Genomic DNA, 19,398 nt, shown 5'->3' on the forward strand with positions numbered 1-19,398 from the left:
AGCTGCGCACGTCCCAGCCGTATATTATAATAATAATAATGTCCGCAGCGAGAGAATGCAAGTCAGTGCACAGACATCGTTCCAGTTCGGACGAGCACGCTAAAAACTTCAATCCCGGCGGGACGACCGCCGACGACCTCCGGACGACCTCCTCCGAAGTCAACGCACTCGGTTTGTGATGAATCGAGTTCGGAAGACTCGTTTGGAAGTCGATTTAACGATATACAGTGAAACTTCCCTATAACGAACTTCCATTTAACGAATTCCTCTATAATACGAATTTGTTTTTGTTCTCCTATGAGATTTCGTTAAAAAAAGTTTCACTGTAACAAATTACATGGGCGGATATTGGGAGAAGGTACTTAGGGGGGCTTAAGCCGCTTATGATACAGATAGTATATAGTATGATACGATGTGGTTTTACTCACAGTTGTAGTAGATGAAAACGACGCACGTCACGCAAAACATGGTGGCCAGCAAGGCGCTGATGGTGGCCAGCGTGGTGGTCCGGCACCAAAACGACCGGCGATGACGGCGCTGGCCACCGACTCCTCCGCCGCCGCCGCCGCCGCCACCACTCGCCGAGTCGTACGGCTGCTGCTGTTGATGTGGATAATCGCCGTTGTACCTTCCGTTGACGGTTTCCACGATAACGGAACCGCCGCCACCGACGCCACTGCCACTGATGCCACTTCCGTTTGCCTGGCTCCGCACGCACGAGCCGTCTGGTTTCGAGAGCACCACCACTTGGTGATACAGATCGGTGTCATCGCCGTGCGCGTAAACGTCACCACCACAGCTGCCGTTACCGTACACGCCGTACGCAGCCATCGCCGATCACACACCTGAAAAAAAAAATTGCAAAAATTTGATTATTTTGGGCGTTATAATATTAAAAAAAAAACCCAATTAAATGGTTATCGTGAATTTTTCCAAGACGATATAAATTAATGTTTGTTTGTTTGTTTGTCGTCTGTCGACTCAAACGCACTGTTTGGGCCGTTTTTGACAAAAGTTATATCAATATAATACGTCTCTCGAGACTCGTGGAGGGTTTATAATTTCGTTTTAAACCCCTCCTCGGGCTGCTGTCATGTGTAGGACGGTTCAGTGTTCACACATGAATTTAGTTTTGGCTCATTAAAATCGAATACATATATATGTATAATATGGTATAATAAAGACCGGATTTAATTGATGTTGCAATTCTCGCGAGTTTTTTATGACAAAATAAATCAAATATAATACAGACAAATATCTACATGTATTCTGCTTATTTCGTTTTACGTTGCGATTTTGTGTGTTTTATGCGTTCAAACGAATAAACTATTTTAATTAAGTAATTTTATGATATAATAAGTTTATAATTATTGGTGAGTGGTGACTTGCGGTTATAATATAAAATCATTATTAAGATAACATTTATTTTTATCGTTTCGCAATTCGTTTGCTATTTATCATAAATCTTTTACAAAATAATATATAGTTGTCTTCTATAATATTTATACTGATGCACCTATACCCTAGAACCTATATTAGGTATGCCATATACTGCATGTTCTATTTAAATGATATTGATGAATTTAAAAATATAGTTGAACATTTAAAAGACGATGTCTTTAGTATTAAAACGTTTAAACGATTTTTACAAAATATTACAGTAGTTTAAATTTATATAAGAACAGTTGTTTATGTTATATATGAATCGTATACATTTGATAAAATCTAACAATAAAACTATAGGTACTGAAAAATGTAAATATAATTAGTAAAATTGAAGTTATTTTAAAAAATATTGTGGATATAAATGAAAAAAAATGAAAGATATTTATGTATGTTATTTAAAAAACGAATAATATGAAACTGTTAAGTCTTATTATGGCGTAATGCATAGGTGGAACCAGAGATGTGCAGGATGTCCCGGTGTGACACCCTAAACAAAAAAGTTCTTTATATATGACGCTTTTAGATTCTGAGTGGAGGGTGACATTGTGTTTAATAATATATGATATAGGTAGTCTCACAGTAGGTATATTTTATTATAGTAATAATATTTTTTATACAGGAAGTTTAAGATTTCTAAAAATATTTGCTCCACTGAATATGACTGTCTTATGTTAAGTAAAGAGCATTTTAGTTTAAATAATATAATGCTTCATCATTGCATTGTTTTAAATATTATACACCAATAACTATAAAGACATAGAATGTAGTTTTTTTTTTATAAAAAATATTTTAAATAGCATAATACATAAATATTTGAAATTGTATTTAATTATAAATTTTAATTCTTAAAAATAGCATAAATCTTTTATTTTTTATCAGAAAAAATGACTTTTTTGTGTAATTTGTATTTTCATAATAAAATGTATACGTATTTTTCTGTGAAATTATATAATCTAACTATGGCAATTTAAATTTTTATGTGTTTTTAAGACAATTAAATCCAATCTTTTATTATAATATTGTAGGTATATGTGTAATTGAATAGTATAATTGTCACCATTAAGTATGGAAAACTGCGAACGAATCTGAGCCACAGACCGTAAATTTAACAAAGCTTTCATTTTTTGATTTTGATTTTACTATGTTTAGTCAAACATTATATTAATTGAATTTCAATGAACTCTAAAAACTTCCTGAACTCATAATGTGGCCCTAAAAAAATATTAATCGGTGATCCTCGGCGGAAAAGCGCGTTATGACGACGGTTTTATTGTCATCGGTACGCGCGCTGCCATTGTTGAGCTGAACCTATATGTTGGTAATGACGGTGAGTTGTATCACGATGGTTTATAGACCTGTATACGTTAACAATGGGGGTAGAATAAAAAAAAAATCGTCCGAATGTGGTTAAAAAACGGTCACGGAATGTTATTGGCGAAACGAAACGGCTAACGTTTTTTATTTTATCACTCCAAACCGATTTATTCGGCAGCTGTTTAATATTACAATACTTCTATAAAATTTAGTAATAATTTCAATCGATTTTAAGTAGGTACAAGTCATACATTATACTAGTCGGTTAAAAGAGGCTGTAATTTTGCAGAAACGAGAAAAACACAATTTATTGTTACTGAAAATACGCTTCATTTTTATACATTTAAATTATTGAATAATTTTAATAAGAGATAAACTTCGGTTAAAGATTTCTGGTTCTTTTTCAGTATATTATGTTATTTGACAATAAATTTATTCAAAATTATCAAATGTCTTATCTTATGAAAAATAGACCTAATAATACATTGTGTGCTCGTTCGACAGCGGCGTCATGTCAGTTTTCAATAAAGAGGAGCAAAGGTTTTGACCGGCCCGAAGGAGTAAAAAAAAAACCACTTGCAAGCAAATATCTATTTACATTTTATCAAATTACCATTTCCACCTCATTTATTTTATAATTTAAATGTTTTTAAATACTGGTTGTTATATTAATTGTACATCAATATAAATTATAGATATACGATTTATTTACAAATTAATATTATTTTAATTTTTAATAATTTTTAAATTTTTTATTGCTTATTTACTCCGCAAAAATAATTTATTTTCTATTAAGGCACATTTCTCCTATATTTAAATATTAATGATATAACATTATTTATATACTAGAATTATTTTTACTGAATAAAATAAAACCAGTTAGCTTATTTAAAACTTTGGCTCGAGACGAGTATATGTAAGCTATAAGACCCTTCTTAAAATCCGACATTATAGTAAAATAATGAAGGTATATTAAACCATAAGATATTATCAATACTCGTGAATAATTTTAATAACATGAATACATCACGGTGAGCTTTTGCAAAGGCATCGACGTTCTGTCGTTAACAACTTTCAAAAACTTTCTAATGCTTCTGAATTTTGTTTAACGTCAAATATATGCTACATTAGTAAACGATAGTTGATAAGTGCCAGGTGCCCATAGAATACCTACAACACAACACGTAGTATTATTATAAAGTAGTGCCTAAGTGACTTTAATAATATTACATCACATATTTATTATGTAAACAACTACTAAATACAAAATTATAAAATCATAATATGCAACTAACATTTTTTTAGAGTTCAATAATTGCAAAATATATATATATATATTGTTCTTAATTAAGTGTCGCTTAATATTTAGATGTTAAAAAAACCGTATTAATATACCTTGAATGGACGATGTTACGGTATATTATAAGATGTGCTTTCTGCTAAAACATTGCAGGGTTGTATAAGTATTTTTCTGTACCTATATAAGAAATCTAAAAAAATAATAAAAAAAATTTAAAAGCATTAACGTGTTTTAGTTAATGCTTATAAATTTTTGATATAAACCCACCGAAAATTATAAATATATCATAGTAGTAGACAATAATAATCAATACGAATATTTAAAACGATTTATGAATGTAATGTGTATTAAAAATGTCATACATACTAATATAATTTATTTTATTACTATTATTATTATTATTATTATTGCTATTATTACTATTGTTACCATTATTATTATTATCATCATAATATTACTATTAATATTAATATTGCACCTATTGTCTCAGAAAACTGGATTAAGAATGATTTTTATGGAAACGGTTTCAAAGAGAAAATTATTATGACAACAGAAATGAGAATTAATACGTAACATGCGCTCGCAAACCTATATGTGTCAAGCATAAACAGACGTCGGACATACATACATATATATATATACACACATAATATAATGTATATTGTACATAATAATATATAGAATATATAGTAGGTACATGTGATAATTAATTTTAATTATCTCAATGTTCATTGACTCTATATTATATGTACAAGATGATTATTTTAACGATGAACATTCATTATGTAGGACTCGGGTCAATGTTTATATTTTTACATAATTTTTGAAAAAAATCTATTTTTTAGGAGTTTTATTTTATTTTAATGATGACTACTGTTGTAATAATTTTATAATTTTAAGCATAGCATTGTTTGTGAATAATTCAATGTGTCTGTTATTCACAATTTATTTTTAATTTAAATTTTAATAATTCAGTTTTTTCCATTTCAAGTTTACATGATAAGGAGTGGTAGCAAACTATCAATAAATATTATATTCTTCTCGTCTAAACTTTAAAATTTGATTAAAAAATTACTATATTTGGATATTATAAACAATATAAACCAAAATTGTTAGATTAGTAATTAGTTTTTATAGTTTTTTTTTTATATATATAATATAATATGCATTTAAAATTTATTAGTTACAATTTAAAAACAAATGTTTTTTACAACGTTTATAATACAATTTGTAAATAAGTTAATAAATAAATACACGATTAAAATTATATTGGTAAATACAATTATTTGGTAAACATCAGAAGGACAGAGGAAAATAGTGTAATCAATAGTATAGATTAACTAATCTGTAAACATCACATGAATGTATACACAGTATAGCACGTGTAACATATTACACAATAAATAATATAATTTATATAATTAGTGAAATGCCACGGAGGAGAAATAAAATAAGGCAAAAACACGTCCCAGATGTAGTTTTCCGTTTGACGGCGGTCGGGGGAGATACTGTGTCGTGGTATCACTTTGCCGTGATGGTTTCACGCGTGCGTGTGTGTACGTTTTGGGGTCGAAGTAGTAATCCAAGGACGGGAAAAAGAACAGAAAAAAAATAAACAAAAACAAAAGATCCTCACCGTGTTTGCCCCATATCCGCTGCATTCGAGGCGAATGGCTGCCACCCCGGTGGCGTTTCCTTGATGGATAACCCTTTTATGTACACACTTTTTCGTTTTCTAATGTAAAACCCAAAATGTGCAAACCAAATTTATTACACCCGCTTTATACGTATATAAATCCGGATCCATTTCATTGCGTTGCGCAAACAGGGCTCAACAATAAAAGTTACATTAAACACAAATACACATAAATAATATGACAATAATAACGATGTTAACAGTAGGTAATTCAAGTAAAACACATTTACGTGTCTCCAAATTAAAGAAAAATAAAAATTCAATAATTTGTTTCTTACCTTTTAATATTAGTGGAGTTAAAAAAAAAAATTGTACTAAGTACATAAATAAAGACATGATGTATTTTAATAAAATAATATAATTTTATGTTATGAATGTAAAATATGAATCATATGTGTATATTATACATATAGTAGATAAACATATTATATTATAAAACAATAAATGCGAACTCATAGCAATTGTATTATTACACTTTTATTTAAAATAAATTTTAAAAAATGATTTTAATTTTATATAAAATAATAAAAAGCAATTTATTTTGCTAATAAATTTAACATTGGATACACCATTATTATCTAAAAAAATACTCTGATAACAATATTTTATTAAGATATAGTCTATATAGGAAATATAGTTGTTGTGAATGCTGTAAAATTAAGAAAAAAAACACTATAAATTATTAAAAACTGAATTTTTTTAAATTTCTATAAGAAGTCGATAGGTGTTTCTATTAAATGAGAAAAATACGATATTCATTTTTTTTTTTTTGTAATATTATTTATTCTGTCGATAGCATTAGCAATGTACCAAACCTTTAGTTTTTAAATGCAATTTATATTTATCAAATAAAAAAGGCTAAAAATAAAAATAATTATTTATGAAGTATTGCATGACAATATTCAATTCCACTGTCAATAAATATTAAAATGTCAATTTTATTTTAGTATAATAATTTCTTCGTAGCAAGAGTGAAATTAATGATTTCTGTTTGTATTTCTAATACTTAAAATTACGATCGTATATTCTAAAAAAAAAAATAATAATTCAGAATATTATTATTGGTTATTTAAATAAAAATATTAAGTTCATATATAGTAAATAATGCACATTTTAGTTATTAAAAACATGTACCTAGTTGTATTTGTATTCTAATTGAATAAGTATATTATGCTTTAATAATAAGGTTTTTAAACCTTAAACCCAAAATGATAATATTTATATTATTTTATTAGACGTATAGTAAAGATTCATACATTATTTGTTTGACTAGCATCCATAAGTTATCGGATATTTTTATGATGTTTATAGTATGTTCTATTATAAGCAATAAGTATACACTGATAGGTGTATGGTTCACATGGATCATTGAATTGTATACTCGTATTACTTAAATACGACATTCTATATACTTCTATAGTAAATAATATTCATAAAGTGGATGTACTGAATAATTTATAATATAATGACTAACACATTTTTAATTTTAGTTTTATAGAGGTATAAGAAATTGCAAGGATAATATTAGTATATTGTATTACGTATATTAAATAAAAAATAAATATTCCTGTTTATGATTTATATTTTTTTTCTTCTAATATCTCATAGTAAATAATATAGGTAATAGGTATTTGTTAATATTGCATTATTTAGTTACATAGTTATTGTAAATAAATTATCCGTTAAATTCCCTAATGTTTTTAAATATAATAACTTGGTAATGTATAAATCATACATTCGTCAAAAGTTAAATTTATTATAAAAACACAAAAATACTTATTATTAATATATTAAACACTTGTTGATAAGTTGTATTAAAAACAATTAAGTTCTTATTACTAAATTCATATTATAGTCATGTGAACACTTATTATTAAAATAATAAATTATCACGTGTACCAAATCATAATCAGGTAAGTGATTCATTTTACGTGAAACCCTCATCATTTTAAAAACTATTAACATTAAAAAAAAAAAATGATTCTTACAAACGAACATTTTTGAAAAAAACTATATTAATTTTACTAATTATTATCGTTATTATATTTTAAAGTATTTTAATTTTTGAATAGCATTATATATAATTCCATATTTTGAAGCTGAATATTACTAGAAATATTTAATTATATTAAGAATGTTAGACAATTAGTTAATTAGTTAGTTTATTTAAAGTTTAAATGAGAGGAATTGCAGTGGACTAACATTTTGCGGGATACCCTCAAAAATCTAATCTTTGGATACTTATAACTTAAAACTCATGAACTATTTTTCCAAAATTAAATTATTAAAGTAACCTAAGAAATTAAAAATATAATATGTTGTCATGAAAAAAGTAAAATATTAAAATTCTTTAAAAAATATATTTTTATAAACTATAGTTTTTCTTAAAAGTAATTCTATTGTAAAAAAAAAAAAAATATCATCCGGTTTAAGTACTCGTAATTAGAGTTATTTATTAAAAGTCTTAACTTTTTTGTTTTATAATACAGAGCTACGTTTAGTAATTAGATCATTGATGTAACCAACATTTCTTATGAAATTGCTTATCTGTTTATTATAAATATAAATATAAATAACATAAATAAAGCTTATACGTTTCAATTCTTAATTTAACGTGTAGATATTTTTTTTTGAAAATAAAAACTAAAACTAAAAATTTTTTCCTACATTAAAGCAAGTCTGCAGCTTTTTTATGCAGCGGGCCACTTATTATTTTTTTAAATCTCGCTGGCCGAATTTTTAATAAAAACATGACTTATAAATGGTTAAAAATGTATTTAAAAATACATATTGTTATGCTTAAAATATGTGTGCGATCCTTAAATAAATAAACAAGATGAGCTGCTGGTTGAATATCCGTGAATTAAAATCTTACTGAATTATAAAAAAAAAAATAGTGAATAATTTATTAGAAAATAGTAATCTTTATTATTTTATTCGAAAAAAAGAGTTCCTATACTTCGATATATGCAATAATATAAATTATCAATTTATTTTACGAATATCTAATTGTAACATATAATTTGTAATTAAAAAAAAAAAAAACTAAATCTTTAGATTACAAGAAAAATACGATTTATCGAGTCAGTTGTTCATTAAATATACACATGATATATTATAAACAATACAAACATTTATTATTATATATATATTTACATAAAAAAATATAATATATAATATGTCTTGAGTATATTATTTTATATTATATATATTTAACTCGAATAAATTAGTAGCTAAATATGCTATCTACTACCACCTTACTCTGTAGTTTCTACATATTCATTAAAATGCTCTTGTGTTCTTGTCTTACAACATAATATTATGTACAGATATTTTGCAAGTAATCATTCATCGAATTATAATTATTATTCACATAATATTCCCTAAGACATAACCGCTTATAGAATTTCAAGACTAATGGACCTCGTTTAATGATTGGACATTTCTAATTCTAAGTAATTGTGTTGGTTAAAACACTATGATGTGAACAGACAAAACATTTCATAAAATTGGTTGAGTTGTTTCATTAGCGAGCCGCCTCCAGTTTTAACGAGATACCACTCAAAGTTGTCTGGAAAATCAGTAGAAACTTATCATAAATATTTTCTAAGAAACATAAAATGAATATAATTTTAATAACTCAGAAAGAATAATTATTTTTATACTCGATCTGTATTATCAAATTATAATGGTAAACATATTATGTCGTATGGGTAACAATGTTATTTACTGATACCTATGTAAGATTTTGGTTTTATCGTACGATTATAACTTCCTTGAAACCTTTATGTGTATCCTTAAAAAAGTATTTCAGTTTGCAGTTAATGTCGTTTAGACTACTTAGCTTTGGTGTTAAATATACATTTACGTGTTCACTATAACCTTTGCATGAGTGTATTCGTGCAGAATATTATATATTTTTATAGAATAGTTGGTGTGCTCTACTTTTTGTTAAAGTGGAAATTATAAATAATAAATGTACCTGAATTTTTGATATAAAGGTTAGAGTTATTGGTTTCTAAATAATTTGTTTATTTTTATACTTGCAGTATTCTCATTTTTTCTAATTATAAATTTTAAAATTATAATGAAATTTATAATTATATAATACAAATTTTATATTAAATTATTTAAGTATTATATATTTTATAAATAGGTTCAAATCACGAATACTCAATATATAACGATAAAACTTCCAATTTTAAATTATTTAAATAATAAATATTTAATTAATAATCAGTGAATACTACAACTTTTATGAATGTTATATAATTCTAAAAATAAGTCCATAATCATATAGAAGTATATAATCGAAAATTTCTTATTTAAATAATATGTTTAAAAATTCAAAACTATGTCGATTGAACTACAAAATATTTTCATATTAAACTACTAATAATTTTTATAGGATAAATCGATAATAAGTATTATTTCTATAAATTGACAGTAAAATACTAAAATATTATGATATGATTCACTAAGCATACACACCTCTCTCTTTTTAAATTAATTATTAAATCATTAAATTTTAGTTTTTAAAATTTTCAAGTAAGTATACTAAAATATCATACTCCCAATTACTTAGATTTATATACTAGTGAGCGGTAGCGATAAAAAACTTTATTTTTCAAATAAGAACCATACTTTTTGATGTAAATTATTTAACACTTAATATTCTTGAGAATCATTGTGTATCTTAGTTAAAATTCAAAACAGTAATATCTGAGTTATTAATATTTATATAGGTACTAATGATAATAGTTTAAATATATACAATTGGAAAATTAATAATATAAAATTTATAGAAATTAATAGTTAATACTAATAATAATTACAATTTACAATTTATAAACATTTCCCGAGTATTTAAGTAGTTGAAACTTGATTAAAATATTTCATACATTTTACCATTTATCAATATTTTCTTTAGTATACATAAACATTTTAATAACACAAAAACTACTAGCTTAAACTTGGATTTAAGTACACCAACATTTTCAAAAAAAAAAATGTTAATTCAACAATTTATTTAAAAAAGGAAAGTTCAGAATTTAAAAATAAAAATTTGCATCATTCTTAATATTATATAAAAATCCAAGTATTTAAAAATATTGTATTTATATATGTTTGAAAAAAAATCAGAACATTTATAAATGAATTACCTACCTATTGAAAAAAGGGGGTGTACGTTTTAAATTATTTTCACAAATACAAAATTGTGATTAATTCTTAATTTATAATTATAATTATCAAAATTATACACGTAAGATATTAGAAATATCATATAATACGCTATTTTTTAAATAAATAAGTTATAATATATTTGTTCATATTTGAAATAAACTATGTTTATAAAAAAGTTTTAATATTATAGATATCTGTGTTATTATTTATTTGTTTACAGAAGTTTTGTATAACTATTTGAGATAATTTAATATTTGTACTTTGAGTCAACAGATAATATTTTAATCAGAGGCTCTTTCATTAAGTACAAGAATTAAAATTTTCTTGCATTATTTATATTTAATCACGCAACTGACTTCAACTTGGTGTTAACCATCACGATAAACAATTTAAAAAACTAACAAATCTTAATAAGTTGACTTGCGTGTTCTGCATGGTAAGTACATAAATCGAGACTACTAATTAACCTCAAAATGTACATCGGTACATAAATTCCCAAACTTGCAGCAAGTTGCACTTAGTTATTTTATTTTTTTCCCCCATTAATGGTTACACTTAAAATGTTACTATATTATAGTCAACTATAAACTATTCATTCACACGCGTTTAACATTAGCTAAATACTACAGATAAATAACGGTTCAAATAATAAATTTAATGATTTATTATTACCATCATATTAACTGTAAAATAAACATTATTTATTATTAAAATAAAACTACATACTTTAAAAAAAACCTTCAAAATAAGTTTTAGCATAAGAAATTAACGTTTTAACATATTTTCTTTCGTAGATAAAATAAAGTATACATTAATATTAGATCTCTTGTGAAATAAAAAATAAAAATTATATTTCTCAGTAGAAATGATAAACTTAAGTTATGTTTAATCATAAATTAAGAATTACAAATTAAGGGTACAAAACGTTAAAAGTTTTTCTAAATTAGGACAATTTTATTCACTTTATTCCACACTTACAATGAAACTTTTAGATTTTGTATCTTTTTTACTTGACAATTAATTGTTTGGATATTATACAGAGAAGGGTGTTTTATATCTCATTAAAATATTACTTTTAAAATGATAAATTGTGGGTTATCAAAAATAATGTCTTCCCTTTTAACCATTTAAAACAAACACAAAAAAAGTTTTTAATACTAATTTTTCAGTGTTAACGTTTATATGTCAAAATATTAATTTATTTTGTTAATATAAATACAATAATTTTATATAAAAAAAATATATGTTGTACTATAAATCTTTAAAATTACTTTGTACCTCATAAACAATATTATAATCGTATTAAACTTGCTATGTATTATGATAAATTATACTTAAAAAATGTAAAATACAAATTTTGTAAAATTAAATAGAAAATAAAAATTAATATTTTTATGAATATATAAAAATGCGTACTATCAATAATTATAGTACTCCTCACAGCGTATATAATATATAATGTACCTATTGTGCCTATGTACTATTGTATTTGACTAATCAAAAATTATTTATATCAAGTAACATCATGATTAAATGAATTAATTATTCTTGCTAAAAAAAAAAATTAAATAGAAATCTATTATACTGCAATATTATTTGATATAAATTTCGTAACAAAAATGTTTATACTTTCGAAGTCTATAATATTAATAATAAACTATTAAAACCAATAGATCATAGATCATGACCTAAATTCTCAACATATTTTTACCAAAAACTGTGTTTTTTTTTTTTAATTAAAAATTAATTCTAGGTTTACCTTATTAAATAGGTATTATTAATCATAAAAAAAATAGTTATTTCGTAACGGAAATTTCTAAATTAACAAAATTAAATACTATATACGCAATCACCATTTTTAAAAAATAATATGTGAAATTTAAAATGATTATTACCTTAATTAAAATTACCTAAATGTATTTATAAGCCCCTGTGGGACGATTAAATAATATAAATGTTAATGGAAACTAATGCAATTAATATTTTTCTGTTGACATACCTATACTTTTCTCAATATTTCATTCATATATTCAATAAAATATTAGTGATCGATGCTTTACAAGTCTTCAAAGTATTTTTTAACTCTTAGAAAAATAACAACAAGTATTACATTTTTTTCAAAATCCAATAAAATACAATCATAGGTAGTATTATTTAGTCTAGAGTCTAGACTCTAGACAGACGGTTCGTATGAAAGACAACTAATTGTCGAAGAAAACGACTCCATCGCCCCTTATCGACGACGTAACACTATTATTTTCAATCGAATAATATAATATAATATGATATTTCAGTCCGATCGTATTACAGGAGCGTATATAAATAGTAATAAAATAACGATGTTCTTTTCGATTGTCGGTTCAGGTTAACATTTATTTAATATTAATTTTTTTAACTTCCATGACCTCCATCGTCGGTGCACAGTAGTGGGTTAGGTTATACGAGGGTAGGTTAAGAGCATTATATATATATATTAATATATATATAATATTACGTGTAATGCGATTGCACTTTAAATGGAAATTAAATGATATTGAAAGCTAACTAAAAACAAAAATCAACTTTATTAACTTTAGTAATTATCATCATTCGTACACTGTCTTGTAATTTTTTCATTATCTCCATAAAAATAAAAATCACATAGAATTGTTATGATTATGTACCTACGTCATAACTGTATTATAATTTAATATTGTGCCGTGTGCAGCAGGATTACTATTATATTATTTAAAATGTGTACATGATATTGTGAGGATCTACTTCGCATAAGGCACATTGTGATATTATATACTTACCACGGAGTGTCGTAGGTTAAGGAGCGATATGATTGAGGCACGTGGGTTGCATTTCGTCGGATCGGGAGACGTGCGTGCATTTACCGGAGGTTACCGCGAACGACTGCCGATGGCGGTCACTGTTCGTGGCGTTGCGGCGTAACCACTGTAGGTGCGTCTTCTGAGGCGCGCATGTCCGACGTCCCTGCTGTCGTCGTCGTCATCCATGTGGAGACATAAACGCGACGCGAGAGAAAGAAAGATATCATTATCGATGACAATAATAACAACTATAATATACTTATATAATATAATTACCCCAAAAACATATAGTTATTGTACTAATTCCAGTAGGTACCCACAAATTAAATATTATTAAAATTATTAAAACAGTAATAATGCCCGTGATAATAATAATATATATCAGTGGCGTAATATTACGGATGACGGATTTTTTTTTGATTTTTTTTTTTTTATATTATTTCTATGAGTATAGAATGAGAAATTTATTTTATTATTTAAAAAATAAAAATGTTGAATACCGTTTGACAAGGTTTCACCAAACAATTGATTATAGAAGGCATCCAAATTTTCCACTAACTGATATTCATAATCGTATCATATAAATATATTATAATACATGCGTAAAGTACTATAGTTTTCATCAGGTTATTTATTAAGCAGATTTAATGTTTACCTGCAATGATGTAACATACTAATACGATTTGTGTGTAGGTAGGTATAAGAAACATTTCGTCTTTTGTTATAACTTATAAGTAACCGAGCATACATGTATAAATGTATTTTAAGACAATGCAATTTTGATTAATGATTCTGTATTATATACTATAAGAGTAATACCACTAATACCATTGATTATACAAAATGATTCATGTTCAAACCAAATTTATTCATTAATAATGAATTTATTCAAATTGTGATTTTTGAAATTTTCAAGAAATGTGTCGATACAACATTTTTTTATTTAAATGATTACTTACCACTTGTTTTGAAATTTTTAATATAAATTGTCAATAAGATAATTTTTATGAAAATTCTAACGTATCAAAATCAAAATATTCGAACGAGTAGTTTTAATAGTTTTTATACTTTATGTACATATTAAGGATCTTTAATAACGATTTAATATAAAATAAAAATTGGTGTAAGTAATATTTAGAATATTATAATGTATTAGACTCGAACAATTTTAAAAAATATATATATATTTTTAATTAAATCATTATTTTCAAATTATTTTAATTCATTATTACTTATTAGTTATTTATCTTTAATAAAATAAAATATACAATATATTTTGCTAACTGGCAATTATCATGATATTTATTTTGTCATAAAAAAAAAATAATTATTATAATTATAGCATTTATATATAGGTAGTAAGTAATAATTTAATTGTTAACAATATTATAATAATTATTCACAAAAAATTAGTCAAGTAGATTAATACTTTACAGTACAATATTATATTTCGAGTGGGTAAATGATATTATATTATTGAATACAAAAACCGATTCTGAGCAATGATGAGCCAATATTAATGCTAATATCACTAACTATATTTCATCATTTGTTATTTGAAATCACTATTTAAGTTATTTTATTAAAAGCATTATAAGGTAATAAGTTTTAGATTAATTTAAAATTTTTGGCGAAAACATTGTATTTAATATATTAATATTTATTCATAAAAAATTACCCAAAATATAATATTTTTATATTTCTACTTATACATGCATTTTTTAAAAAAATTTAACGGTAAAATTTAATATTATTTTAATAAAAAATTTTAAATAATATGTGATTTTTTTGTTTGATTTTTATAATATACTAAGTTTACACCAACATATTTTTAACCACACCTCTTTTGAGACAATTGTAAGTTTGTATGAAATTAAAATGAATTTGTGTTGTAAAAAACCGGGGCCGTTTGAAAATTGACTTTTTTGTAAAAATAGAGTTGAATGGGTTTATATTATATTTATATCATATCATATTATTATAATTATTAACCATTGCTCCAATACCAATTACTCTACAGTAAAACAGTATAAATAGATTTATACCTTTCATAATCTAGGTAGGTAAGATCTTAAATAATCTACATATTTTAAAAATATAAAATATTATTGAATACTATAGTAAAATACAAAATATACCTAAAATTGTTAATTCTCCACGAATAAGTAGATAAATAATTACAAAAAGTCAACAAACGATTTTTCCGAAAATTTAAGGACTTAGCGATTACGACGTGACTATTTTATCAAGGTTTTATATTTTAAACTTAACAAACCTGGACCAGGAGTGAATTAAGCAAGATTTTCTTTAATTTTGATTTACTTTCTTTAGATAAAATATATGTAAATTAAGTTACTTTTCTGGCTACCAAAAACTTCATGAATTCATAAATTAGCTCTCCAAAAATATTAATTGGCGATCCCACAGTTAGCACTATTATAATATATACATTACACACCACATAAAATAAGAAACAACAATAAATTCTAAATAACAGTTGTAGAGGTGGCCTGGTATGAAGAAAATGTGAATAATATACATAATATAGGTGAGTTTGGTGACTGATGTGTGTCTTTTACCTTGATACACCATCCTTTGAGCGTAATCCTCGGAAAACGGGAGACGAGTTTCGTTAGACCGGAAGTGATGAAGACGTATTATACAAAACTCGTTTCTCGGAAATGTCACCAACCGTCGTATTACTCGCACTACATACCATTTTTCGTACTCGCACTAACAGCGAATAAAAACGTTTTGATCAAAAACCATTGTGAATCGACTCAATCTTCAAACGTGGAGAAAACTGTTAATAGCCATAATATTTTCCTCGGAGACTCAATTACGGCAAATATAAGGGTTGATCATTCATAAACAATATAAACCATAAAGGCTTTATTCCACTTCAAATCATGTTCAAGCATAAAACTACGATACTCACTGATTGATCTAGTGAATCAGCGATTAGAATTCTAAAATTCAAATTGTTCGTCAAGACCATCCAAGAAATGGGATCAACTCTCTTTATTTACCCCTAAATCCTAAAAAAAAAGTTATATTAATACTTTCTAATGAATATATATATATATACATATGTATATATGTATAAATAACATCATACATTTCGTAGTGTATTAAGAATAAAGATATACTATAATCGGTGACCAAAAAAAAATTACACATACACATTATAATATACACTATATCATAAAATAAAAAAATACCGAGTGTAATGAAATTTTATTGTATTCAAAAAGTTAGAGGGAATAAGTTATAATCTAATTTTACCGGAAATATTGCATTTATTATTTTATTTCTATTTAATTATTATTGTAATATGTACAAGCACATTATATCGCAACTTATATAACTCAAAATAATTTATCAGTAAATACCTACAGTAAAAATATAAAAATAGATTCATAGAAGGTACCTATAAATAGATAATATCTTGAAATAAATTAAAAATGTAACTACATATTATAAAATTCATAATAATATAATATACCTAAAAGTTTTAATGTTTAAAGTTAAAGTTTTAATAATGTTTTTAAATTATAACAAAATAATTAACATATCGTTATTTATTGTTTAAATTTGGCGTTCTGGTAGAAATTCTTTTCTTATAAAAATTGAAAAACTAATAAAAACTTTGCATTAGTTTTTTATTTTTGGTCAAATTTTGGCCATAAATTTGGCATAAATTTTTTGGTTAATTTATGAATTTTGTCAAAATTCTAACCTAAAATAATTCTAAAGAAATATGGTGACTAAAGATTTGTAATACTTAACTGAAAAAATAACAAATTATGAAGAGCTTTGTATTATATTTCCGTGCATATCTACTAGCAAATAAAATTACATTTATGAAAAAAAAATAATAAAAAAAAATTGAAAATGTATTATGTCTATAAATAGGTAAATATCTCGAAAATAAAAAACAATAATAAAAATTATAAACTGTTTATGAAAAATCTAAGAATTTGTGGTAATTAGTTTTTATTGATAAAAAGAAAAAAAAATAACAAACAAAATCAATTTTATTGAAAATTCGATTTTCGTTAAATGTATTTTAATTATCAAAGAAGTATCACATAGGCAAACAATCTCCTCCCATCCTCCACTAAACATGCAGCTAATTGAGCAATTTTAACTAAAATTGAACTATATTATTCCATGATATTATAACCTTTATTTAATTAGCTTATTGTACGCCTATGAAATTTGAAATTATATCATTTTTTTAATGGCTAAAATTAATAATTTAATATAGTCTTTGGTATGAGAGTAGTTAAGTATTTTTGCGAAATGATAACACTTATTATAATATCTATTACCTAATATTCTAATGCAATAAGCAGTAAATACTAAAGTAAAATAATATTAAAAAAACTATTTAAAAAAATCTAAAGCTGTACGTTTTGCGCCATTTATGCATATTATATTGTTTACTATTAAGTCATGTGAAAGATAAAACACAAAAGGAATATTATTAGGTTTTTCTGTTCAAGAAATTTAATTGTCTGTATTACTTTGAGATTCAAAAATGAAATAGGTACCTACAATAATTTAAAAATATCATTAATTCTTATAAAAAATTGTATTAAAGTTAAATAATATTTTTATCAATAAAAAAAAAATGGTTAATGACTTAAATTTTAATTCATAATATATACTATGTATAAATATCTATTAATTTATATTCAAATTGTCCAAATAATAGATAATAACTAATGTTTTAGTAGGTACAAACAATTTATAAATAAAAGCATGTTTATCCACATCGGTTTATTTATGTTTTAAAATAAATCGTTTTATCATTAAATTTGTTCTGGATAACAACGGAAACGACAGTTATCCGATTTGATCACAAACCGGAAAACGTAATCCAATTTTATCTGTTGTGTGTGAGAATAGATTTCGGGGTGAAAACGGAAAGGTTGATTTTGGGCGGAATCGGGTCGTGCCCGACGGGTGTAGAGATAGGTGTAGAAAGCATTTATACAGCAGCATGATGTCCGTTCTCTGCAACGTATTCATGATCCCGAGGTACGTATATATTTCATATTATTCATATCGGTTAAATATTATGTATGTTTGAAATGAATAATAATATTATTAGTATGAAAAGTGATGGATTTTAAAACTTAGAATCGTCATGCATCAGGACAATAAATTCTAATTGCACCACATAATATTCAATTATTTTACCTGATAACATTGTTAAGAAAAATGTCTTTATCTCTACATTAACAATAGTTGAAGAAATAATTATAAGGTGATGTATGTATTATATTGTATTTGTAGAGGCTAACAATTGAACTTCGCTTATACTGTAACCAACATATTATAGTATAAACCAATAAATTTAAAATACCTATCATTACTGTCCAATATGAAGTATCTATAGCCGTGACAATAATCAATACCTACTATACTTATTTGTTGGTTTAAATTTTGTTCCACGTTACATAATACCTACCTATATTTTAATAAAATGATTTATAATTTGATAAAATTTATTTCTATAGTCTTTATTCAGTTAGACACTTCATAAAAAGCTATAAATTGGGTACGTCTTCAAGATGGATAGCGTAAAAGGGACAGTCACTCTTGGCAGTTTTAGGTAGTAAAAATTAATAATT

General features: G+C 25.0%; 1 protein-coding gene across 1 annotated transcript in view; it reads right to left on the minus strand.

The window, feature by feature from the left end:
• Positions 1-13,874, minus strand: part of LOC114119138 (agrin-like) — a 169,375-nt gene extending 155,501 nt beyond the window's left edge. Inside the window, exons 1-2 of the mRNA XM_027980620.2 lie at positions 13,736-13,874; positions 429-845 (exon numbers count right to left, since the gene is read on the minus strand). Of these exons, the coding sequence (XP_027836421.2) occupies positions 429-831 (403 nt within the window). The 5' untranslated portion in view covers positions 832-845; positions 13,736-13,874. The remainder of the gene's footprint in view (positions 1-428; positions 846-13,735) is intronic.
• Positions 13,875-19,398: the final 5,524 nt, after the last annotated feature.

The sequence above is a fragment of the Aphis gossypii genome, chromosome 1 (genome assembly GCF_020184175.1).
Source record: "Aphis gossypii isolate Hap1 chromosome 1, ASM2018417v2, whole genome shotgun sequence".
Classification (NCBI taxonomy): domain Eukaryota; kingdom Metazoa; phylum Arthropoda; class Insecta; order Hemiptera; family Aphididae; genus Aphis; species Aphis gossypii.